This window comes from Panthera tigris, chromosome B1, assembly GCF_018350195.1.
Source record: "Panthera tigris isolate Pti1 chromosome B1, P.tigris_Pti1_mat1.1, whole genome shotgun sequence".
NCBI lineage: Eukaryota > Metazoa > Chordata > Mammalia > Carnivora > Felidae > Panthera > Panthera tigris.
The window spans coordinates 68,484,394-68,511,644 of record NC_056663.1 but is presented as its reverse complement, the minus strand read 5'-3'; the positions used below and the strand labels follow the sequence as shown (position 1 = coordinate 68,511,644).

The following is a 27,251-nucleotide window of genomic DNA, read 5'->3' as shown; positions in this document are numbered from 1 at the left end:
AGGCACAAAATCTGACCCAGTTTCCAGGCTGTGAGCTCTCAGCACAGAGCCCATGGGGCTCAAACTCATAAACTATGAGATCATGACCTGAGCCAAAGTCAGGTGCTTAACTGATTGAGCACCCAGGCACCCCAAATTTATGCTCATTTTAAAGTGTAGTTGTGAGGGGCACCTGGGTGGCTCGGTCGGTTAAGCGTCTGACTTCGGCTCAGGTCATGATCTCATGGTCCGTGAGTTCGAGCCCCGCGTCGGGCTCTGTGCTGACAGCTCAGAGCCTGGAGCCTGTTTCAGATTCTGTGTCTCCCTCTCTCTGACCCTCCCCCGTTCATGCTCTGTCTCTCTCTGTCTCAAAAATAAATAAACGTTAAAAAAAAAAATTAAAAAAAAAAAATAAAGTGTAGTCGTGAAATAACATGCATTGATTTTTGTATTGACTAAGAATGATTAATCACAATATTCGCAAATATCTGTGCTCTTTATTTGATATTTTGATGTAAAAGGCAGAAAATAAGTGATGAAGAATAATTTTAGGGAATTTGTTTTCATAAGTTTAAGCCAATTTATTTTATATTTTAATACCCTTGTATATATCCCAAAGGTGGTTGATGAATGGATGACATTTGTGTGATTCAGCTTTTCTCTTGATAATATTATTTTTAATGTCTAAGAAAACTTGCATTAACAAAAAAGTTCTTTTTTAATTTGGACTGTAAATATAGTGATTTAATTTAGAAGCCTCTTTTTCCTGACAAGTTTAATAATTTCTGTCCTTCTTTTCATACAGGATCTGGAAATAGTATATTCCTATTTACATGGTATGGAAGCCTTATCAAACTTGAGAGAACACCAACTTAGGTAAGTCATTTTACAATTACTCCTAATGGGATGTGGGAATTTTAAATGATCATTTATTATGGTTAGGAAGCAGGATTAAAGATAACTTATGAGGGACACCTGGCTGGCTCAGTTGGTTAAACATCCGGCGTCATCTCAGATCATGATCTTGCGGTGGACAAGTTTGAGCCCCGCACCGGGATCCGTGCTGACAGCTCAGAACCTGGAGCCTGCTTTGGATTCTGTGTCTCCCTCTCTCTCTGACCCTCCCCTGCTCATGCTCTCTGTCTCAAAAATAAATATAAACATTAAAAAAATTTTTTTAAAAAAAGATAACTTAAGAAAACTCTGCTTGATCTAACATTTATACTTGGCCTTGTAAGTTTATATCCACATAATAATTTTCTTTCATTTCTGCCATAGTGATATCCTTTCTTCCTCTGTATCCCACTCCCTGCTCCTCTTATCCAAAGGGAATAAACCCCACTTGGTGAATCCCCCAAAAGGAATGTTGTTTGCTGTCCTGGCAAATGATCTTGTTAGCGTTCAGGTACATAAGAAAGCAGCATGTTTTTAACCATTCACAGAATGATTAGGTTCGTTATGTTATTATTAGGTCTTTGTATGTAATATATTTATTGCATTAAGTTGACTGCCCTTTTTTGGAAACACATAAACATTTTATTGGTACTATTGTGCAGTGCTACAGTAACCTCGTTTATGGTTACCTGGGCTATATTAAAAGATCAAAAACATATAACCTAGTGATTTTGCCTTAACTGGAACAGAAAATCAAGGACCTTGGGAAGCTGGATTGTACGTAAACACTAGCTAGGACATGTGAAAAGGTTTTGTTTGCTCCAACTATAGCTAGTTTTGGTACCAGCAGTTTTTAGTTATTAAGGGAATACTTCTATGTATTTTCCTCTTACTGTTTAAATACTAATTAATTTGCAAGCATGTCAATTTCATATTTAGTTGTTAATTGAAAAAAGTGTCAAGAGGATTGAATACTTCTAAAATTTAATTTTTAATGAAAATCATTTAAATTAAAGTAGATTGCAGGTTAGGTGTTTAAAAATTCAAGTTTTATTGGAAAGGGTAAAACCATTGGGAATTTAGAAGATGGCTCAGATTAGAGCAAGAATAATTTCTAAAGTGTCTAACTTTCATTTTGTGTTTTTTTGATGACAACTATCCTAGGAAAAAGTCATAGTGCTGTCTATTTAATTAAATGCAATTGATAAGCAAATATAAGTGGCACATTCCCATGTGTACACACATGGATAATATTTAAATAATATTTACACATATTGATTATGTGTCTATAGTATGTGGTTATAAAATTATGTAGGTAACAGGAACTCTGTGTAATAGAATAAAGAAAACTTTAATACTTCTTATGGAAATTCTCAAAATTAGAAAAGTAAATAGTACATTGAAGCCCCATAAACCCATCACCCAGCTTTAGAACTATCAATCTTCCACTGTTTCAAAGGAAGATTTTGGTTAGAAAGAACTGATTAGTTCAGTGGTATAATTTAGCCTATTGACACCTTAGAAGGTCTGTTTTGGGGACTGTACAGTTTTGTTTGTTGGCACGAACTTACAGGGAAGGAGCTTTAAGATGTTTGTTTTATTCTGCTTATGTTGAAAAGCCATTTGTTTCTGATATTTATGGGAAACATCAACTGAATTTAACTTAAGTCCTTTTTTAGAACGAGATCAGGATACCAGCATGGTTAATAACAACAACAACAAAAGAGGTACAGATAAACCCACTGACTTAGATAAACTGTTTTATAATAGCTACCATTTCTAGGAAAAATAGATCTTATTTAGATATTTTAATTTCTTTGAATTTTATAAATACAAGTTTTATTCCTGGGATTAACAGAGAACAGTTAAGACTTCCACATAATACAGAGTTGTCCAATTTTAGGAAGAAAAACAGCTCTTCGTCAAGATTTTGAAAGTTTGTATATTCAGTATTGGCTAATAGAACATTAGTCTTCTATGAGGGATGGGAGGGGCTCTCATTTATCTGAAAGCTTCAGCTTTATGCATTTTGTGGCCTATCCATTTGTAGGCAATAAAGTGATTCTGAGGGTTAATTGGCATGCAGTTAATTGTGTTGCTGTAAGATCACATATTCTATGCAATGTGCAGGTTTTCAAATCTTAAGAACTATATATTTTTTCAATACAATTTTATTTTTCTAATGTTTACTCCCTTAATCCACATGGGTTAGAAGCAGTATATTTGCCAAAGGGGCAGAGGATGCTATAGTTAGGGGTGGAGGCCAAAAATCTGAAAAATCAGAATAACTATCTGGGCCTATTCAGTGTTAAAAATAAGAGCCTGCTAAAATAAACAAATAAATAAATAAATTCATATTCTTTAGCATTGTGGATAAGGGTAATTATTGTTATCTAAGCAGCGTTACTTATTTTTAAATGATTATTTATTTTGAGAGAGAGAGAGTGCACACGCACGAGTAGGGGAAGGGCAGAGAGAGAAAATCATAAGCAGGTTCCATGCTGTCAGCACGGAGCCTGATGTGGGGTTCTATCCCAAGAACCATGAGATCATGACCTGAGCCAAATCAAGAGTTGATGCTTAGCCGACTGAGGTACCCAGGCACCCCAAATAAACAGTTTTAGATCATTAAGAAACAACTAAATTATGCTTACTGTATTCTTGAGGAATTCAGGGAGTATCAGTGTGCTTTTTATAAAACATTCTCCAGCAATGTTTAAAGACAAAACCATTTTTTTGTACTTTTTTTTCATTTATTTACAACATTGTCTTATAGAAGATTGTATCATGGTTTTCTGAGAGCACTGGTTAAATTTATATATTCAGTCAACAATTATTGATTGTGTGCCTGCTATGTTCTGGACTTTGATGTAAGCCATGGAGATATAGCATTGATACCCTTGCCATCATGGAGCTTATATTCCTGGTTGGGCAGACAAGATTTAGGTAAATGAATCAATGTTTTATTCAGGTGTTAGTGTGTTCAGCATGGTGTGTAGCTGTACCCCAGCAGACTCCAAACCAAGTGTGGGTGATAGTCTGGTGAGGCAGAAGAAAAGACCCGGAGACATTGATGGAGACATAAGTTTATTGAGGGAACTTATATAGAGGGAATCAGGAATGGCAGACTGGACAAAGCACCCGCTGCTGGGATCCACATGCAGCAAGGTTGTATAGCGTAGCAACTTATGCTAACAACTGTCTGTAGCCCTTCCCCTCCTTGCGTGGCCAGCATTCCAAGGAGCTCAAAGCCCTGCCATTCAGACACTCTTTGTTACAAAGGAGATGCTTTTGGTTGGCCCACTCTGGAGCCCCTGACCTTGAACTTAAACAACACATTCTTCTACATATTCTGCTTGATAGCAATATAGAGGGAGGACTGGATCTTTGCATTCTCAAGATAGTGACTAACGGGCATTCAGGATGTGCTTGTACAAACAAGTCTTCTAGCATGTACCATATACTCCACCCAGGCATACCCTGGATGGCCAATACATTCTTTATACGCTCTTGTTTCTCAATGTCCCTGGGGCCACGTATGCCGAGGTGTACTGCAACCAAATCCCAGAGCAACAGCGTAGGCCATAGCTTCCAAATAATAGGAAAACACAAATGGGTAAGCAACTATAGAAAACATTTTGCCGGGAGAAGCCTGCAGTCACCAACAGGGAGAGTTCACCATATACTCAATAGTTGGTTTTACTCTGTATGGAAGCTATGGTCTGGGCCCAATTGGCAAATAGGTTCCCTATGCAGAATTTAAGGGTGAAAAGTCAAGCTGTTCAGTAGGCACCGGAAGAGGCAAGTCATGATTGTCTAACAGAATGCGGGAGGTGGTGGTGTTCTGGGATCGCACTACCCTGACTGGTTTGGCTCCAGGTTTATAGTACCCAGTCGTTGGCCGCCCCTCTATTACATGATGGGGCAAACCTGAAAAGGATAGTGGGGGTCTAACAGTGCTCTATAAGTTGATTATGATAGTGTCCTTTCTTAATGAGAGGCTGGGGTTGTGTGCCTTCATTGTCTTCGGTGGAGTGGGGTGAAGAAATGGGGTGATGGTTAGGTCCTTTCTTATTCCTATTCCCCATTGGACCAAAAATCCAAAGCACCGTGGACTTGTTTGCCATTTCCAGGGCCATTTAATTATATGTTCCCCTGTAGGTAGATCTTGTGGCAAGGACAATAAAAGGTTACCTTGTGTTCCTACCTACGGCAGAGAACATCTTTCCTGCCTGCTGTCTACTTGCATTCTAAGGGTGACATCGGGTCCTTGAGTGAGTACAGTACAGGCACTGGACCCATTGGAATGTACCTGTTCACTTAATGTCCTACAGCTGTTGACAGGTGGCTTGTCCAGAGGGCCAGTGAATGGTTTCTTGTGACAGTTGTTTTGACGGTCCACTCACACATCCTGTCAGTCCAGCTGCAGTGGGATTGCATGGTAGATGCAAATGCCAACGGGCGTCTTGAGTGCTGGCCCACTCTTACGCTTCGTGTCCTGTAAAGTGGGAGCCTTGGTCGATGTTGATGTCAGTGAACACCCCATAGGCAGCACACAACTGTTCTGGACCAAGGACGGTAGCTTTCTGGTTAGCACGCTTACTGGGGTGGGCTTGCAGGAGTCCTGAATAAGTGTCAGTATATATTAAAGAATAACAGCAGCCGTCAGGGAAGGGCAGGGGACCGATCCCATCTCTGCCATCTCTGAAGAGGGTGCTGCCCCCTTGCTATCTGTCCAGTGTCTCTTGGCAAAGGTCATGGTCATTGCTGGACACAGGTTGAGCATTGTTAGTAGATGGTTACAACGTCTTTGTATGCCAAGGTTAGCCCCAGTTCTTAGCAGTGGCCCACAAGGTCTGTTGTCCTAGATGTCTTTTCATGTAGCCAGGTGGTTACATCTTCTGTTGACATATCTTCAAGGAGGCAGACGTGGGCCAACTCATGAGCCTGTTGATTACCAGGTGGGATGTGTGTCGTGTGCACATCTACATGGTAAGCAGTGATGTTCATACCTCGTATGTGCTGGAGAATGTCCTTCCTCATACCGTTGCCCCAGAGTGGGTGCCCTGCCACCAGTCAGTCCTGTGCCTCCCATTGGAGAAGCCGCATGGTCAGTTCTTTGTAGACTGTCCAGCTCTCTGTGCATATAACATGGGGTCAGGCTCAGGGAGCATCACCATTCAGGCTGCTCAAGGCTTGGCCCATTGACTTCTGTGTCAAGTTCTGGAGTCTATCCAGATATTTCCCGTTGAGAACTGGATGGCAGTGACCATCCAGGCACAGGTAGGCCCCTTGCTGCCATCAGTATACCAGGCGTGCTCAGGGATTGGTCTGTCTCCTTCCTGCACGTAGGATGGCAGCTGTGATGGCTTTGCTGCCTCAGTTAATGGCTGCTTTTCAGAGGTGACGTAAGTTATGGGGCTGAGAATGGAGTGCAGCTTCTCACTAAGGGGGCTATTTGTCAAGGTACTGTATTGATGCAAGTAGGCATGGCATTTGGCCAGTGTGGGTCTGGGCACTGCCTGACTTGGGCTTTTGGAATGTATCCTTTAGCCATCCTGCTGTGGGATACTGAGTGTGAAGAGTTACTCGGATGCCTTTAGTTATGTCTTCTACTTGCTGTAAAGCATGGTAATTAGCACACAGCTCTTGTTCTAAAACACCAAGTCACATCTTGACTCCTTTCCATCATTGTGATCAGAAACCTAACAGTACTCATTTGTGCCCTTGCCGTTGACACAAGCTCCATGCAAACTCTTCTGGCTAACTGGCTCCATCCAGTTCATATGGCTGTCCCTGTGTAAGAACACTTAAGGCTTGGATCTGTTTACTAGCCATCTAGGCTTGTCAAAATGCTTGCTTTTTCTTTGAGGACTAATCCCATTGGGCTCCTTTTTAAATCAGTCTATAAATGTGCAGGAGCAATTGAGCCAGGCAAAGGATAAACTGATGCCCATATTCTAAGAGACCTACGAAAGTTTGCAAATGCTTTGGGGTGATGGGGTGTGGGATGTGCCTGTATTTAATCAGTACCTGCTGCAGAAACAACTTTTGTCTTCTCTGACCAGGTAATACTAAAGTACTTACCAATAAACCAGGGCCCTGTATTTTTTTTTTTTTTCTTGACTATTCATCCTTGACTTGTTAGGTGGGAAAGCAAGGCTGGTATAGTGGTCTTCAAACTGTAAAAAGACTCAGACGTTAACATTATATCATTAATGTAATGAAACAAAGACTGCCTCTGGAATTGCCTGACAACTTAGGTTGCTGGCGGCCATGCTGTGCCGGATCAAGGGGCTCTATCAATACCCCTGTGGTAGGGTGATGAATGCCTGTTGTTCTCCTTCCCAGATGAAAGAGAATTGTTCTTGGCTTTCTGGAACTCTGGGAATATCGAAAAAGGCATTAGCCAGGTCTAACACATCATGGTATGTACCCAGAACCTCCCCTTTTGGAGTCAACAAGAGACACGTTCGGCACAGTTGCATGAAGAGGGGGTACCACCTTGTTCTCTATGATCCACAGTCATTCTCTGTGTTCCATCTGGTTTCTTTACAGACAGATAAGACTTTTATATCAACTGTGAGTTGGTCATGTAATGCCCACCTTGGCTAATTCCTTAATTGTGCCTGTGGTTTCTTCGTGGCCTCCTGGGAGGGAATATTGTTTAATTGCCATTACCCTCTGTGAGACAGGTAGTATTACAAGCGTCCATTTTGCATCTCCTCTTGTTTGTTTGACCAAGCACACCCTCAGTTTGAATTCCCCTGCAGTAGTTTGTAATGTTAGTCCTGAGAGGACATCCATTCCTAGAATGTATTTGGGTATTGGGGCTGTATACACCGAATAGGGTTTTGGTGGGCGTTATCCTGTCTGCAGTTAGTACAACCTACTTCATTTGGACGACACCAGCCCCCTACCCATCGATGGCAGAGATGGGCCCTTGAAAGTGGTTGTTTCCATAAAGGAGAGTAAATTTGGCACCAGTATCAACCAGAGCTAAAACGGTCTGTTTGTTTCTTTTAGACCAATATATGGTGAGTTTTACCTGTGGCCTCTGGTCCCCGTACACCCTGATGGCAGCAGTCGAACCGCAATCCACGTCCTTTGCCTCTTTCCTAGTTCATAGAGAAGGGGCCTGCCATCCTCCCTCTGAGGGTGCCCTTGGCTGTATCTGCACCTCCTTTGCTGTTCAGGATTAAATTTCTACTAGAGCCCGACACGGACTTCATTGAATTATTTGTCTGCTTTCTTAAAGGGGGTCCCCACTGCCCTGAGGTCTCACTACATCTGCTAACAGGTAACATGCATAGGCCCCTTCTTTGTTTCTTCTCCTGTGAGTCCTTTCCCTTCATTCCTGGCTTTTGGATACCTCTTTTCTGATCTTCTCTGTTTCCCCTTGACCTGTGGCAGCTTGCCCAACCCACGATACAGGCTGTCCCATTAGGGGTTCAAGATGGACACAAGTGCCCTCTACCAGTGACTGGGGGCAGACTGTAACACATATCTTTAATATCCATGGCAAACGGTTAATTATCAGGATCTCTGTGGTGTTCAGCATAGACAGCGTGTTTCATCCCCAGCTCTTGTAGGATATGCTGGAGCTCTTCCATATTTTGCCATTGTAAAGGGGAGGTCAGTACCCTCCCCCCCCTCCCCCACCTTGCTAGGCCAAGCTAATTTACAGCCCTGTACCACCGAGGAGAGTAAAAGGGTAACGTGACCTTTACTGATGGCGCTGGTGGGGATGCTGCTGTAAAACAAGGTGTGTGATAATGAACACCGTCTTGGATGTTTCCGGCTGAAAGCAAACGGCCTTCAGTGCCTACGTGCCACGTAGGGAGCAACGATGCCACCATGGGTTCCCTTCCTTTATATCTGAATTTATCCCCCAATTCTGCTAGTTCAGTATCCGCCAGTGCTCAGGCGCCGGCAGTTTCTGGGTTCCACACTCCATGGGCATGACTGCTCTGCTTTCATCTTGGTTGTTAATAATAGGCTGAGCCAAGAGAATGGGGGTTTTTATGGGCTTGTTCTAATTCGTCTGTTACTCAGTAGAACTCTAGTTGCGTCCTACAACTTGGGATCCCAGGCCGGCTAAGAGATAACTGCCGGACTCGTTTGCCGGGCAATTTACCACCCTTCAGTTGGGTGTGCCAACAGTTATTAATTTAACATCTTGTTCCCTCAAGCAGATTATCAAGGTCTCTGCGGTTTCATTTGTGTTAATCTAGCTTTCCTCTTTAAATGCATTTTCTTCTGTCGTTGGCATAACTTTCTTCACGACAGCTACATGGGCAGCCATTAGGAGGGGTCACCCAACTGTGGCAGCAGCCACTTGACCATTCATCCTTTTCTTAGTCAAATTAATCTTGGTCAATATTTCCTCTAGACCCTTAGGTATTTTCAGGGGCATCCCTATACTCATGTGGTGGGCTTGTCCATCAAAGATAAGGCTATAGGGCTCCACGTAGGTGTGGATGGCCAACCTGGGTTTTCCCCTGCAAATTTCCCTATTCCCTTTTCCCACATCTTGGTGCTCATGGGTTTTTTTTCCTGGCTTCCTGGCTGGCTCACCAGTTGTGTGATCATACCCCAGCACACTCTAAGTCAGGGGTGGGTGATTGTTCTGTGAGGCAGAAGAAATGACCTAGAGATAGCCAGTGAGACATAGGTTTATTGGGGAAATATACGATAGGGAGTCCAGAAGTGGCAGACTGGACACAAAGCATCTTGTTGCAGGGATATACATGCAGCAAGCTTTTATACTGTAGCAACTAGCCTAGCAACTATCTGTAGCCCTTCCCCTCCCTGCATGGCCAGTGTTCCAAGGAGCTCAAGGCCTGTCATCCAGACATTCTTTGTTACAAAGGAGATGTTCCTGGTAAGCCACTCCCTGAGACCCTGACCTTGAACCCTGAATAACATGTTCTTCTGCATATTCTGCTTGATGGGAACACAGAGGGAGGATGAGATCTCCACATTCACAAGATAGTGATTAACAGGGGCATTCAGAGTGTGCTTGTACAAACAAGTCTTCCATCACTTACCATACATATGGCAAGAATGGGTGCTGGGCTGCTTTGACTTTGTAGTCAAAGGAAGTAACATTTGAGTCGTTGCAGCTGTGCAGAAATCTCTGCAGTGTATTGATGCCCCAGATGCCTGGCCATGGGAACAGTCTTGGTGCATGAAGGCACCAAGGATAAGGAGTTTGGATTTCTTCCAAAGGTAGCAGAGATTAAGAACAGAGGTGTGAGATGATCTGAGTTAGAAAGATTTCTCTGGAAGCCATGTGGAGAATAGACAAGAGATGTGCAAAAGTAGAAGCAGAAATCTACATTTGTAGACTCGGTCAGTTTGAGAGGATATATTTTGGAAACAGATGCTGGCAGAAAGATGTGATATGAAGAAAAGGGAGGAGTCAAGGATAATGATTCCAAGGTTTTTGGCCTAAACAATTGGGTACTGATGGTGGAAAGGCAAATTTTGGAGAAGAAATTTAAGATCTCTTTGGACATTTTGAACATGAAATGGCAAGTACACAGCCAGTGGCTAGTTGAGTGGGCATTTAGATGAGTGGATATCATGGTGAGAGATTAGGTGTGGGGCATTGTTTTGGAAGTCATCAGTTTATAAATTAAATTTAAAATCACAGAACGTATGAAATTACACGGTGCAGAGAAGAAGAGAGCTGATAACACTCAAAAGTCAGGTACAGGAACGGAATGGGAGGAGAATCCAAAGGAGACAGAAAAAATGACCAAGAAGTTAAGAGGAAAATCAGGAGACCAAAGACAGGAAGCCTCTGAGAAGATGACAGTGTAAGGAAAAAAGGAGTCATCGAATGTTCCTGAGAAGTGGAATTAAGATAACACAGAGAATGCTAATAACTTTTAGAGCCTATGCATTTTCAGGGAGCAAATGGTGGAGGAGTGATAAGAAGGTGAGAAAATAGAGGTAGAATATATAGACAGTCTAAGTGGAGAATTTCTGTCATGGGTAAAGCAAAATGTGGATAATAGCTGGAGGGGAGGATATATGGTCAAGAGAGGTGTCCTCCTCCCCCACACAATAGGTGAAGCTGATGTGTTTATATTTATATATATATAAATGTTTTTATGTTTATTTTTGAGAGAGAGAGACAAAGCATAAGTAGGGGAGGAGCAGAGAGAAAGGGAGACACAGAATCTGAAGCAGGCTCCAGGCTCTGAGCTGTCAGCACAGAGCGCGATGCGGGGCTCAAATCCATGAGCTGCAAGATCGTGACCAGAGCCAAAGTCAGAGGCTTAACTGACTGAGCCACCCAGGTGCCACAGATGTGTTTATATATTAAAGGAAGTGGTTCAGGAGAGAGGTAGAAATGGATGGTGATGTTGGAGATGGAGGTAAGCCTGAAGGAATGCAGGGTCTACTGTAGGAGAAGGAAAGATCCAGGGAAGAGGTTGGGGCAAGGATTCTTTGGTTTTTACAGGAAATAAGGCAGAGCTGTTATGTAATAGAAGACCAGGTATTTTTAGGCCTATCACTTGTGATTCTTATCCTTTCTTATGAAGAGTTGGTGTGATTCAGTCTATTAAAAAATATATATATATTAATGATGTGTATTCAAGGTTTGATGTCTCCTGGAGTTAAGTGATACTCTGTTGGAATGTTTCAAGTAAGGGTTTGAGAGGACCTGTAAAGTTAAGGTGGTGGAGTAAGAAGAACAAGGAAAAGAATATCCAAGAGAGTTGTTTTCAAGTGAAAAATCAAGAGTATGTGGTGTTTATTGGATTTAGCAGCAGGAAAGATGGCTGTAGGCTAATACCAGTATTGCACAAGCTGTGGACCACTAGCCCATTGACCAAATGGAAGTGCTGTTGAACTAATCAGTTTTATGGCCAATTTTTTATTTGCTAGTTTCTTCGTAAGTAGGAATAGTCATTTTCTCTTTTGCATTTCTGTATTTTTTGGAAATTTTACTTGGGGTTAATATAATAGGATGTTTCCTGAAGATGCTGTTCTTATGGTAATTTTGGATGTTTAAACATTTATTCATATTTTCCATAATTTCTGTAATTTTTTCCTTAAGAATGAATCAGCCAAAATAAATCTTTAAGTTATAAAGCCTTCCATTAGTCGTTAGTCATGAAAATACTGAGTTAATAAAAACCTACTTTTGTCTGAAATTACATGCTGTTAAATAACATCAGCATGAATGACATTATCATTTTTTAAATTAAGAGGCTCTCCTTTCGGATTTTTAGGTTATTTTTCATTTTCTGCTTATTTCAGAGAACATTAATTTGTCCACATGTCATTTACAAAGTGTAAAACATATACAATTTTGTTCCCTATACAATAAACATGACAAAATTGACATATAACAAACTTTTTTCTAGTATCTCTTTACCAGATTTTATTTTATTTTGTTCACCTAGGTACCAAAAATATGTGTCTTGAGGCTAATAAATGATTGTGACAGTTCATATACAGTAATCTTAACTTTTTAGACTACATGTCTCTTTTATGTTTTTAAACTATTAGTATGTTTTTTCATGAGGTATGTCGAACTCATGTCTATTTTTTTTTTTTTTTTTTTACAGGTTAATGTGCGAAACTGTGAGATATGAAAGACACGAAGCAAATGAAGTTTTATACTAGTAGGTGTTTCCTTTCTCTTTGTATAGTGGATACTGCAGCAACTAAATAATTTCCTTAAAGTATCATAGAAGTATTGTAACGGCTAAGTCATCATTACCTTAATTTTGCATTAACTCATTTTTTTGTAGTTTAGAAATGTAAAACATTGCAACTACTACCTGTCATAAAGGAAAAGCTTACAGTCCTTTGCTAAGTTCACATCTATACCCATGTATCTCTCACTTGTGGTTCAGAGATGTTATTTCATATTATGGAGTATTTTGACTTTTTTATCTTTATGAAATAAGAAATAGTATAGTATTTCAAACAGAACAAAATACATATTCCTGCAACCACACCAAATGAGATGTAACGATAGCATAAATGTCATATTTTAGTTTATAATTCTTTCAGAAATAGGAAAATAGCCTGCCCACATCCCTTTGGGCATAGTTTGTCCTAGAAATAATACTGATATTTCTTTCAAGATGTATAACATTACCTTGAAAAAATGACAATTTTTTTTAAAGAATGTAACAAGCATATAGTAGATAAATATTATTGTATTAAGGATATATAAACTGGATTACTGGGCATATTATTTTATGTTTGCCATGACTCACTGTTGTTCTGTTGACTTTGTTTTTCAAAACACTTATTAAATACATAATTACTGCTTTCCATACGTATTATAGGGAACATTTATTGAAATAAAATCCAGCTTCTCCCCTTAAGGAGGGTAAAATTATAGTATCTTGAAGGGGCAGAAATAGAATAAAAGGAAAACAACAACAACAACAGCAACAAAAAGTAACCAACCAAAGTAACTGAGAATACAGATAGGTACTGAGGGATGGAGAAGTACAGGGGAAGCCTTGAGGTAAATGGGGAGAGTCACAGAGATGCGGCCCTCTAAACTAGGTCTCAAAAGTGTATCTGGTGGTCTAGAGAGATTTTCCTGGCAGAAGGAGCAGCGTAAGTGTGGGGATACAGAGAGGGAAGGGCCTGGTCTGATGTTTTCAATATTATGGCAAGTTTAGGGCAATTGACATGCGGTGTGCTTCAAGATGACAAATCAAGAGTCAGGCTGCAACCATGTTTGCTTGTGAATGTGTTGTTAAAAATACCGGTCGTGATTCTTTAGGCCATTGGAAATGAGTTTTTCCTCCTCCTAAATCACATTGTGTGATGGAGATATATAAATGCTCACAATATTGGAGACAGTAGTATGATGGACCCTACGTACGCATCATCCAACATTGTTACTGCTGGCCAGTTATGTTCCATCTCTTATTCCTGCTTCCGCCTTCTACTGGATTATTTTAAGTAAATCCAGACATTTCAATTCATCCATATTTTTTATTTTGTTATGTATCTTTATCTTTAAAAGATAAAGACTTAAAAAAAAAATCTTAACCAACAATATTATTACCAAACCTTAAGAAATAAATCTGTAATGTCTTGAAAATATTCAAAATCTCTTTGTCTCAAAAAATCTTTTTTTACAGTTTGTTTATTGGTTGATACTTTTCTTAAGTCTCTCTTTTTTAATGTTTTTATTTATTTTTGAGAGAGAGAGAGTGAGTGAGCGAGCGGGAGAGGAGCAGAGAGAGAGGGAGACACAGAATCCGAAGCAGGCTCCAGTCTCTGAGCTGTCAGCACAGAGTCCAACGTGGGGCTTGAACTCACGAACCACAAGATCATGCATGACCTGGCCGCAAGTCAGATGCTTAACCAACTGAGCCACCCAGGCGCCCCACTCTTTAGTCTCTTTTTTTTTTTAATTTATTTTTTATTATTTTTTTTAATATATGAAATTTACTGTCAAATTGGTTTCCATACAACACCCAGTGCTCATCCCAAAAGGTGCCCTCCTCAATACCCATCACCCACCCTCCCCTCCCTCCCACCCCCCATCAACCCTCAGTTTGTTCTCAGTTTTTAACAGTCTCTTATGCTTTGGCTCTCTCCCACTCTAACCTCTTTTTTTTTTTTCCTTCCCCTCCCCCATGGGTTTCTGTTAAGTTTCTCAGGATCCACATAAGAGTGAAACCATATGGTATCTGTCTTTCTCTGTATGGCTTATTTCACTTAGCATCACACTCTCCAGTTCCATCCACGTTGCTACAAAAGGCCATATTTCATTTTTTCTCATTGCCACGTAGTATTCCATTGTGTATATAAACCACAATTTCTTTATCCATTCATCAGTTGACGGACATTTAGGCTCTTTCCATAATTTGGCTATTGTTGAGAGTGCTGCTATAAACATTGGGGTACAAGTGCCCCTATGCATCAGTACTCCTGTATCCCTTGGATAAATTCCTAGCAGTGCTATTGCTGGGTCATAGGGTAGGTCTATTTTTAATTTTCTGAGGAACCTCCACACTGCTTTCCAGAGCGGCTGCACCAATTTGCATTCCCACCAACAGTGCAAGAGGGTTCCCGTTTCTCCACATCCTCTCCAGCATCTATAGTCTCCTAATTTCTTCATTTTGGCCACTCTGACTGGCCTGAGGTGATATCTGAGTGTGGTTTTGATTTGTATTTCCCTGATAAGGAGCGACGTTGAACATCTTTTCATGTGCCTGTTGGCCATCTGGATGTCTTCTTTAGAGAAGTGTCTATTCATGTTTTCTGCCCATTTCTTCCCTGGGTTATTTGTTTTTCGGGTGTGGAGTTTGATGAGCTCTTTATAGATTTTGGATACTAGCCCTTTGTCCGATATGTCATTTGCAAATATCTTTTCCCATTCCGTTGGTTGCCTTTTAGTTTTGTTGGTTGTTTCCTTTGCTGTGCAGAAGCTTTTTATCTTCATAAGGTCCCAGTAATTCACTTTTGCTTTTAATTCCCTTGCCTTTGGGGATGTGCCAAGTAAGAGATTGCTACGGCTGAGGTCAGAGAGGTCTTTTCCTGCTTTCTCTTCTAAGGTTTTGATGGTTTCCTGTCTCACATTCAGGTCCTTTATCCATTTTGAGTTTATTGTTGTGAATGGTGTGAGAAAGTGGTCTAGTTTCAACCTTCTGCATGTTGCTGTCCAGTTCTCCCAGCACCATTTGTTAAAAAGACTGTCTTTTTTCCACTGGATGTTCTTTCCTGCTTTGTCAAAGATTAGTTGGCCATACGTTTGTGGGTCTAGTTCTGGGGTTTCTATTCTATTCCATTGGTCTATGTGTCTGTTTTTGTGCCAATACCATGCTGTCTTGATGATGACAGCTTTGTAGTAGAGGCTAAAGTCTGGGATTGTGATGCCTCCTGCTTTGGTCTTCTTCTTCAAAATTACTTTGGCTATTCGGGGCCTTTTGTGGTTCCATATGAATTTTAGGATTGCTTGTTCTAGCTTTGAGAAGAATGCTGGTGCAATTTTGATTGGGATTGCATTGAATGTGTAGATAGCTTTGGGTAGTATTGACATTTTGACAATATTTATCCTTCCAATCCATGAGCAGGGAATGTCTTTCCATTTCTTTATATCTTCTTCAATTACCTGCATAAGCTTTCTATAGTTTTCAGCATACAGATCTTTTACATCTTTGGTTAGATTTATTCCTAGGTATTTTATGCTTCTTGGTGCAATTGTGAATGGGATCAGTTTCTTTATTTGTCTTTCTGTTGCTTCATTGTTAGTGTATAAGAATGCAACTGATTTCTGCACATTGATTTTGTATCCTGCAACTTTGCTGAATTCATGTATCAGTTGTAGCAGACTTTTGGTGGAGTCTATCGGATTTTCCATGTATAATATCATGTCATCTGCAAAAAGCGAAAGCTTGACTTCATCTTTGCCAATTTTGATGCCTTTGATTTCCTTTTGTTGTCTGATTGCAGATGCTAGAACTTCCAGCACTATGTTAAACAACAGCGGTGAGAGTGGGCATCCCTGTCGTGTTCCTGCTCTCAGGGAAAAAGCTCTCAGTTTTTCCCCGTTGAGGATGATGTTAGCTGTGGGCTTTTCATAAATGGCTTTTATGATCTTTAAGTATGTTCCTTCTATCCCGACTTTCTCAAGAGTTTTTATTAAGAAAGGGTGCTGGATTTTGTCAAAGGCCTTTTCTGCATCGATTGACAGGATCATATGGTTCTTCTCTTTTTTTTTGTTAATGTGATGTATCACGTTGATCTATTTGCTAATGTTGAACCAGCCCTGCATCCCAGGAATGAATCCCACTTGATCATGGTGAATAATTCTTTTTATATGCCATTGAATTCGATTTGCTAGTATCTTATTGAGAATTTTTGCATCCATATTCATCAGGGATATTGGCCTGTAGTTCTCTTTTTTTACTGGGTCTCTGTCTGGTTTAGGAATCAAAGTAATACTGGCTTCATAGAATGAGTCTGGAAGTTTTCCTTCCCTTTCTATTTCTTGGAATAGCTTGAGGAGGATAGGTATTATCTCTGCTTTAAACGTCTGGTAGAACTCCCCTGGGAAGCCATCTGGTCCTGGACTCTTATTTGTTGGGAGATTTTTGATAACCGATTCAATTTCTTCGCTGGTTATGGGTCTGTTCAAGCTTTCTATTTCCTCCTGATTGAGTTTTGGAAGAGTGTGGGTGTTTAGGAATTTGTCCATTTCTTCCAGGTTGTCCAATTTGTTGGCATATAATTTTTCATAGTATTCCCTGATAATTGTTTGTATCTCTGAGGGATTGGTTGTAATAATTCCATTTTCATTCATGATTTTATCTATTTGGGTCATCTCCCTTTTCTTTTTGAGAAGCCTGGCTAGAGGTTTGTCAATTTTGTTTATTTTTTCAAAAAACCAACTCTTGGTTTCGTTGATCTGCTCTACCGTTTTTTTAGATTCTATATTGTTTATTTCTGCTCTGATCTTTATTATTTCTCTTCTTCTGCTGGGTTTAGGCTGCCTTTGCTGTTCTGCTTCTATTTCCTTTAGGTGTGCTGTTAGATTTTGTATTTGGGATTTTTCTTGTTTCTTGAGATAGGCCTGGATTGCAATGTATTTTCCTCTCAGGACTGCCTTCGCTGCGTCCCAAAGCGTTTGGATTGTTGTATTTTCATTTTTGTTTATTTCCATATATTTTTTAATTTCTTCTCTAATTACCTGGTTGACCCACTCATTCGTTAGTAGGGTGTTCTTTAACCTCCATGCTTTTGGAGGTTTTCCAGACTTTTTCCTGTGGTTGATTTCAAGCTTCATAGCATTGTGGTCTGAAAGTATGCATGGTATAATTTCAACTCTTGTAAACTTATGAAGGGCTGTTTTGTGACCCAGTATATGATCTATCTTGGAGAATGTTCCATGTGCACTCGAGAAGAAAGTATATTCTGTTGCTTTGGGATGCAGAGTTCTAAATATATCTGTCAAGTCCATCTGATCCAATGTATCCTTCAGGGCCCTTGTTTCTTTATTGACTGTGTGTCTAGATGATCTATCCATTTCTGTAAGTGGGGTGTTAAAGTCCCCTGCAATGACCACATTCTTATCAATAAGGTTGCTTATGTTTATGAGTAATTGTTTTATATATCTGGGGGCTCCGGTATTCGGCACATAGACATTTATAATTGTTAGCTCTTCCTGATGGATAGACCCTGTAATTATTATATAATGCCCTTCTTCATCTCTTGTTACAGCCTTTAATTTAAAGTCTAGTTTGTCTGATATAAGTATGGCTACTCCAGCTTTCTTTTGGCTTCCAGTAGCATGGTACATAGTTCTCCATCCCCTCACTCTCAATCTAAAGGTGTCCTCAAATCTAAAATGAGTCTCTTGTAGACAGCAAATAGATGGGTCTTGTTTTTTAATCCATTCTGATACCCTGTGTCTTTTGGTTGGCGCATTTAATCCATTTACATTCAGTGTTATTATAGAAAGATACGGGTTTAGAGTCATTGTGATATCTGTATGTTTTATGCTTGTAGTGATGTCTCTGGTACTTTGTCTCACAGGATCCCCGTTAGGATCTCTTGTAGGGCTGGTTTAGTGGTGACAAATTCCTTCAGTTTTTGTTTGTTTGGGAAGACCTTTATCTCTCCTTCTATTCTAAATGACAGACTTGCTGGATAAAGGATTCTCGGCTGCATATTTTTTCTGTTTAGCACACTGAAGATATTGTGCCAATCCTTTCTGGCCTGCCAAGTTTCAAAGGAGAGATCAGTCATGAGTCTTATAGGTCTCCCTTTATATGTGAGGGCACGTTTATCCCTTGCTGCTTTCAGAATTTTCTCTTTATCCTTGTATTTTGCCAGTTTCACTATGATATGTTGTGCAGAAGATCGATTCAAGTTACGTCTGAAGGGAGTTCTCTGTGCCTCTTGGATTTCAATGCCTTTTTCCTTCCCCAGTTCAGGGAAGTTCTCAGCTATAATTTCTTCAAGTACCCCTTCAGCACCTTTCCCTCTCTCTTCCTCCTCTGGGATACCAATTATGCGTATATTATTTCTTTTTAGTGTATCACTTAGTTCTCTAATTTTTCCCTCATACTCCTGGATTTTTTTATCTCTCTTTCTCTCAGCTTCCTCTTTCTCCATAACTTTATCTTCTAGTTCACCTATTCTCTCCTCTGCCTCTTCAATCCCAGCTGTCGTCATTTCCATTTTGTTTTACATTTCGTTTAAAGCGCTTTTCAGCTCCTCGTGACTGTTCCTTAGTCCCTTGATCTCTGTGGCAAGAGATTCTCTGCTGTCCTGTATACTGTTTTCAAGCCCAGCGATTAATTTTATGACTATTATTCTAAATTCACTTTCTGTTATATTATTTAAATCCTTTTTGATCAGTTCATTAGCTGTTGTTATTTCCTGGAGATTCTTCTGAGGGGAATTCTTCCGTTTGGTCATTTTGGATAGTCCCTGGAGTGGTGAGGACCTGCAGGGCACTTCCCCTGTGCTATGGTGTATAACTGGAGTTGGTGGGCGGGGCCGCAGTCCGACCTGATGTCTGCCCCCAGCCCACCGATGGGGCCACAGTCAGACTGGTGTGTGCTTTCTCTTCCCCTCTCCTAGGGGCGGGATTCACTGTGGGGTGGCGTGGCCCGTCTGGGCTACTTGCACACTGCCAGGCTTGTGGTGCTGGGGATCTGGCGTATTAGCTGGGGTGGGTAGGCAAGGTGCACGGGGGCAGGAGGGGCAGGCTTAGCTCGCTTCTCCTTAGGTGATCCACTTCAGGAGGGGCCCTGTGGCAGCGGGAGGGAGTCACATCCGCTGCCGGAGGTTTGGCTCCGCAGAAGCACAGAGTTGGGTGTTTGCGCGGAGCGAGCAAGTTCCCTGGCAGGAACTGGTTCCCTTTGGGATTTTGGCTGGGGGATGGGCGGGGGAGATGGCGCTGGCGAGCGCCTTTGTTCCCCGCCAAGCTGAGCTCTGCCGTCCCGGGGCTCAGCAGCTCTCCTTCCCTTTGTCCTCCAGCCTTCCCGCTTTCTGAGCAGAGCTGTTAACTTATGACCTCCCAGACGCTAAGTCGCGCTTGCTGTCGGAACACAGTCCCTCCAGCCCCTCCGCTTTTGCCAGCCAGACTCGGGGGCTCCGCTTGGCCGGCGAGCCGCCCCTCCGCCCCGGCTCCCTCCCGCCAGTCCCTGGAGCGCCCTCCCGCCAGTCCCTGGAGCGCGCACCGCCTCGCCGCCCTGCCTACCCTCTTCCGTGGGCCTCTCGTCTTAGCTCTGGAGACTCCGTTCTGCTAATCCTCTGGCGGTTTTCTGGGTTCTTTAGGCAGGTGTAGGTGGAATCTAAGTGATCAGCAGGACGCGTGGTGAGCCCAGCGTCCTCCTACGCCACCATCTTCCCTCCAACTCTCTCTTTAGTCTCTTTTAATCTGTAGCTAGGTTGCCAGTTTTCAAGCAGCAAAATGATGTGACCAAATGCCTCCCCATTCTTCCTCTCAAAGATGATACTTGAAAATACAAAGGTGGATTTGATTGAGTGGCTGGGCAGGGAGATTAGTGAGAAGACCGTTGAAGTAATATGAGGGGGTGATGCTTGAACTGAGGCCAACTGAAAGAATGGGGCAGTCAGAGATGGAGTTTAGAAAGAAGATGCAGGTGGAGCTGACCTAGGATGTAAAGTTATAACTTCCGAAACTCTGACATCTAGGGGCTGTTTAACAGGCAATTGTAAATATCCAGTCTAGAGCTTAAAAGAATGTACATCAAATGTAGAAATATAGTAACCAGGATATATTTGCTAATGAGAAAACTTAACAAGAGGCAAAGCCCTTACCATATTTATTCTTGAAGAATTCAAGATATAAATATCTTAGAATATTTGTTTCTTTTAGGAGCAATTAGAAGCTATCAGTGGAATGGGTGTACAGATATCAGGGTTGGAAACCTCTGATGAATAGTATTAACATTCGTTGAAGAAGTTCTAGTGGCAGTAAGTGACAAACTTTCTATTAATTTGTCCTCCGTTAAAACATGGTTTTGGTAGTAATGATGATGAGGTAATAGCAAACATTTAAACAAGTACTTCCTGTGTCCCACATGCTCTAATAAGTGCTTCATATGCATTATTATACTTATTCCTTATAGCTGACTTGTGGGGTAGCTGTTATCATCAACCCAGTTTTACACATGAAGGGATTGAGGCTTTCAGAGACTAAGGAACTTGCTAAGGTCTCATTGCTGAAAGTGTGATATGGATTTGAGCCTGGACATTGTGATTTTGCCATGTTAGCTGTTATGCCAATCACCAACTTTTTTCCGGCCTTTTTCATGCCATCATAAGAAATGGCACCATAAAACAAGGATATTTCTTGTGTGCAAGTTAGTACAAGCACATCATCTCTCCCTGCTGCTGGCTTCCCCAGGGGTGATGAAACCCACCTTCAGTTCTACCTACATTATTCTGAGTCCCTAATAATTCTTACATACAGTTCATTTAAGCTGAAGTTTACAGTGTCTTTAAATATATCTGAGTTTTTTTTTTTTTAAGGCAGTTTAGACAGTAAATGTGAGCTATGCTTGTTGATAATGCAAAGCCATGTGTTAGATAACCCTAAATTGATTGCATTAGGCTAGAGTTTGTATATAAAGTTGATTGTAGCAATTGCTTATTTTTGACTAGTTAGAATTAGGTGACAGTGTTAGTGAGCAGCGAAAGTCTATAGATACTCAGGAGATCATGATTTCATAAGACCAGAAATTCACAGAGACTTATTGTAGATCACTTAATCAGATTCCTAGTAATTGGCCAATCTTGTGATGAAGGGTAATTGCAGCATTTTCTTCTGTAACCCTTGAAGAGACATGTTCCTGCTCTTACCAATTTGTGTAAATGCAGCTTTGAAAATTAAAGAACACTTGTATTTGTGGTGTATATAAATCTGTGATAATTTAATAATACTGTCCCTCTTTTTGGGACCTGTTATTATTAACTCATGAGGGACATTACTTGTCTGTTCTTGGTCTCCCTTGGGCTTCAAGAATAGTCTAGTCAGACTATCAAAGACTTCTAGAGTATGGTTTTATGATCAAGAGATGAGTATTTTTTTTTTCCTTATTATGTTTGTGTACTGGTAACTTCTAAGTCTATGGCTTTAATGCGTTCACCAGGTAAATGTAATAGTCTTTTGATCCAACTCTGTACCTCATTTTTCTTATCTATGAAATGGAAACAATAATATTAGTATCTACCCTTTAGTGTTGGTGTTAGGATAATATCAGTACTATGTGTAAAATATGTAGAGCATTGCATACATAATAAGTGTATAAAAATGCTATCGTTGTCATCAGTGTTTTGATAATTTACATTTTGGTCTCCCAATTTTTTAGCTGCTTTAAACTTTTGTTTGAAGGAATTATGGTAGTGATGTCTAACTCCCATGGTGTTCCTGTTTTAGCATAAACCAACAGGATGACAAAAATGCCACTTTAAGATGTATCAAGGTTAGGGGGAGATTTGTGGTTCTGATAAATTTGAATTTGTAAAAATTTAGAATTTGACCACTTAGAATTCAATATTTGTACTAGAAAGATAGATAAAAGTAGTTGAACTTAGTACAGTGGATGAGACTATCAAGTAATTTCTGCCTTCCTTTCACATGTTATCTACTATGTGCTAGCTATTTTGCTTGCTTAGGAGTACCAAGTTGGATGATGTAAATTCCTAACCTGAGGAACTTTAGGGATATTTTTGCCTGAAGAATTTAAGAAATGAGATAAGCAATATGTCCTTTCAGCTTCAGTTTTTCTTTAGGGGCCAGCCATCCTCACGATTTCAGTTTAATTTATAGTTACATTTGAAGCGCTAAAAACCTTTGGATCAGAAACTCAACCATTATAGTTTTTTAGAAGTGGACACATGCACCCCCACACCCATGTGACAAATATGTGTAACGGTATTTCTGTGCTAACTTTCCACATATATGTCTGTCTGAATGCTTTGGTTTCCAAAAGAGTTTGTGTAACATTTTGTTAGGGGGTTTACCTTTCTTTATTGCAGGAGAGGAAATTGTTCCTCCATTGAAAACAAAACAAAACAAAAAGCTGCATTGAGGCTTATCCAGTCTTTTTAAAGCATTTTTTATTGAAATCTGTAAATGTGCAATTTAAAACTTCAAGCCTCAGCTGCAGCCCTCATTGCTTGTAGCAGCCTTTTCATTTATTGACTTGGTTTCCTGTTTTCACAGCAGCTATCCTGAATTGTCACTTCTCTGCAAGGCCGCCAGCCCACTGCTGTCCCCTTCTTGCCTTCCCACTCCTCCTCTAGAGACTTTGCCTCAGGCTTTACTTTCTGTTCTCAAATACCCCGTTTATCTGTGGCCACATGTGCCTCTTGACTCACCCATCCCTCCAGGGCTGCAGGGAGAGGTGTCTGGTTTCCTGAACAGTGTGGTTATTCCTGTTCCCTCCTGTGCTTGCGGCCTCTCCTCCTGCCCCCTTTCCTGCAGACTCTAAGTGTGTCTTCCATCTTTAAGAAAGTTCTCCTTTGGAGGTGCGGGGGGCGGGGGTGCTCAGTTGGTTAAGTATCCAACTCTTGATTTCAGCTCAGGTCACGATGCCATGGTCTGTGGGATTCAGCTCCGCATTGGGCTCTGTGCTGACAGTGTAGAGCCTGCTTGGGATTCTCTCTGTCCCTCTCTTGCCCCCCCCCCCCCATGCTCTCTCTCTCTCTCTCTCAAAATAAACAAATAAACATTAAAAAAAAAAAACGGGTAAGCAAAAATACATTGTTTAAAAAAAAGTTCTCCTTTGACTCTTTGGCCCATATCCAATTCTTGTACTGCTTTTTCCTTCCAGATGTGGCCAGGCTTTTATTTTATTATATTATTATTTTTATTTACATTACTCATCTGCTACCTACATTGCTTTAGCTCCTTAAAAAAAAAAAAAAAGAAACAAAATACTTAAAATCGCCTTTCTTTCTCAGCAAGATATAATCATAATTTTTAAGTATCCTCCTTGTCCATGTGTCCATAATTTCTCTTACTTGTATGTGTGTATGGAGAAAATTTTGAAACCTAAGATTTTCATTTACATGAAGAAATTATATTTTTAAAGAATTAGTCTTTGCATAGGACTGTAGAACAAGGATGTTTAGCCACCAAGCTTGGCATGTTATGAGGTATACATGTGCTGTAGGTAAATATGAAAATTCAAATACACGCTTGCACGTACACATCTACCCACGTGTAGATGTACTTGAGAAGATTGTTTTATATACACATGGTAATACTGTAAGGCTTCATAGCAATAATATTTTCATATTTACTATCGGTCTTTAAATTACAATGTTTTATATTTGTGGTGAATGGAAGAGTAAATAAGAGCATTTTAGAAATTATTTAATTTGTAAACTCTGTCAGGGCAGGCCCTGTGTGTGTGTTTCAGGTTTACATTTGCTATGCCTAGAACAGAAGTTTTCACTAGTCTGTTCGCTCTTATTTTTTGAATTCATTTTAAAGGAAGATACTCTGTTTTCAAAGGAAGATGAGCCAATAAAGACCTTCATTGTGGTCTAATTTTGTAATAAAAGAGCTGACAGCACTAGGTGTTAGATTCTTTGTATCAACTTTTTTGCAAAACTACTTAGTGAATAAAACCCTCTGAACTCTCAAATTTAGCGATTTAAAGAAATATATAGTCAATAAATAAGGCTTTATTATTTCATATGCATTCTGTTAAGTACGAGTTAGTGGTAGTTTTCCAGAGTCAATTTTTTTCAGATTTGGCTGCTCTTCTAAATTTGATAAATTGTTTCTTGAGCCCTTGAATATATCCCTCTACCCTCAGTATAGCTGAATGACTGATTGATGTATTGTAATAAATATGTAATCTGCACTGACATTTATTCTTTCAGTCAAAAAAAGAAGTGTTTTGAATAACTTAATGGCTCCCAAGACATCACTCCTTCATTTCATTTTTTAAATGAGTTTTATAAGTTTAAGAATGACTCCATTAATGAGGCTACAGAATTTTCAGCTTTACTAGTTCTTCAGTAGTTTTATGTTGTTCATTCTGCTGGTTAAGTGAAACATGATTTTTAGAAAATACAGGTCTACTATATTCCCAATATTTTCAAAATACTAATTTGCCCCCCAAATGAAGCTGAAATAGCCTTAGTATTTTCATCAGTTTTCAGAGTTCTTACTGATGATGCTTTCCTTTTTCATGGTTCCAAGCCCCTGTAATTGAGTTGCTAATGAATGGAGAATAAAGATTTTCTGAAGAACTTCATGTGAGAATGGTGCTTTTTTTCCCCTAGAGTTTTTATTTATAAAAGTGAAGTAATGTCCTTATAATTTAGAACTTTTAGGAAATAAAACAAAAAGTTCCCCTCTACTTTTTAAATGTGTTTTTTTCATAGGTATGGTAATTTATGTATAACTAAATATTATTAAGTATATAATTTTATTATAAAATATTTCTTCTCTATGGGTTAAAAATATAAATGCTAAAACCTTTAACTCTTGGTAGAGCTCTTTCTAAAATAGGTTTTATATTTTATGCCTGAGTAAAAATGGTGTGGGCTTACCTTTCTTTTGACCTGATATTCTTAGGGTCACTTACAATGCTGTGTTGCCTTAATTAATCTTGTGAGTGTACTTTGTGCCATTGGCCATATAAAAATAAATAACACAAACAATACATATTTGGTCTTTGAACTTATAGCTAGCTTACCGCCCCATCAGAGGAGAAAAAATGAAAAAAAAACAACAACTAATGATTAAACTTTTTGATAAACCCAGTAACAAAAGTGAGGTAATGCATTTGTGAAAAAGATTAAAATTATTGTGTATCAGAAAAGCCATCTGCATATTGGAAGGCCGCCATTGTTAGAACTTCTTTTTTAAGCCATGGAACACTTTGTTCATAGGAAATCCTATTTAGCTCAATAGCAGTAGCTATTATGGTTAGAAGAAGGTTGAACAGTGTGTAGTCCCAAGAGGCTCACAAAGTGCATGTTCAAAACCTCTGATGTGAGCGAACTGCTGGATCCTGTAAAAGGACAGAGGATAATTTGCTGTAAATAAGTAAAGTTATTTTCTTGTTGGTTTTTGGCACAATTGCATATTTGAGAGTCAAATCTGAGCCCATCAGAAGAGTATAATGAGAAGTATAGGTGAGCAGAAATAAGGACCTGCACTTAAGCAGAGGGCTTTGATTAAGAGGCCTGGGGCTTGGGGGGTTGGGAGGCACTGAAAGAACCTGATGATAGGCTGTGGAGAAGGAGAATAGGAAGATTTTCTGTTTTCTGGTTTTATCCTCTTGTTGGATGCTAGTGCCCAGATAGTGGATGCAGAAAAAGAAACAGGCGTTTTCCTAGTTTTGGTCACTGTGGCTGGCCCTGTGGGATTCCTGGCTAGCTGTCTCCGGTTAGTTATTGGAGTTTTTGTTCGTCTTCATTTTATTTCCCTTTCTGGTGTTTTACCCCAGATGTGGAGCCGGTAACCCACATACAAGTGATAAGAATCCTGTCTCTATTTCTCTCAGATGCCAGCAGCTTTGTTGTTTGAATATGGCATAACATCCTCTCTAAAATATCCACAAAATGGGTATTTGATGTGTGGGGTCTTGGTGGTCCATAACTTCTCTATGATTGCTGTGTACCCACCTCTTCCCCGACTGGTCTTCCTAACCACTGTTTGCACACACTTCACTGGTGCTGGCCTCACCCTTTCTTATTCACCATGACTTCCGTGTTCTTGCTTCTCTGTGTTCTAATGCCCTTGTTAGCGTTGCCCCAGAGAAAACACTGTAGAGGTGCCTCTTCGCATCCCTGGGTCACTTCTGACTTGTGCCAATGCCACGTTGCACTTGATCTGCTAAAGTGGGAGGGATTCCTTCTTGGAGCTCCAGTGCCCTCCTCATGCCATATTTTGTCAGGCTCATCTTGCAAAGCGCTAATTTCTGGTTCAAAATTGTTTGGATTTTGCAAAGTACCGTTGTTACCATTTTTTCAGTTTCTGTCTGTGGCCACCACCCCTCGCCACCTTAGATATTTATTTTGAGTTCAATATTACTCTAAGTATCCTTTGCCCACACCTGCCTCCCCCACTCTTGCCACTCTTCTTTTGTTACAAACCTTTCTCTCTCCTCACTTTGCCTTTATTTCCTATATTACCATAAGCTGCCATAAGCAGCCCTTTTGGGTTGATTGGGCTCCACAAAACTCGATTAAGTTTTCATATTGTATTAATAACTGAATAAAGTAGCCTTTTCATGTTACTTTTTTGCTCTCTAATAGCCATCTTTGCTGAGCTAAATAGTTTTCTTTGGGTGGTGATCAATGATTCTTTCAACTCCCTTGTCAACTTCAACTTGATCGCTTGTATTAGCTTCCTGCTTTGTAAATAAGGAATG

General features: G+C 40.2%; 1 protein-coding gene across 10 annotated transcripts in view; it reads left to right on the top strand.

Moving 5' to 3' along the window:
- RAPGEF2 (Rap guanine nucleotide exchange factor 2) overlaps positions 1–27,251 on the top strand; it is a 253,639-nt gene that overhangs the window by 73,180 nt on the left and 153,208 nt on the right. For 8 of the 10 annotated variants that reach the window (XM_007084219.3, XM_015538435.2, XM_015538436.2 and 5 more), the window contains exons 2-3: positions 785–855; positions 12,462–12,518. In XM_007084219.3, the coding sequence (XP_007084281.1) occupies positions 785–855; positions 12,462–12,518 (128 nt within the window). Of the gene's footprint in view, positions 1–784; positions 856–7,224; positions 8,174–12,461; positions 12,519–20,235; positions 20,824–27,251 lie in introns of those variants that run through there. The other 2 variants (XM_042983678.1, XM_042983679.1) reach the window with 2 other exon arrangements.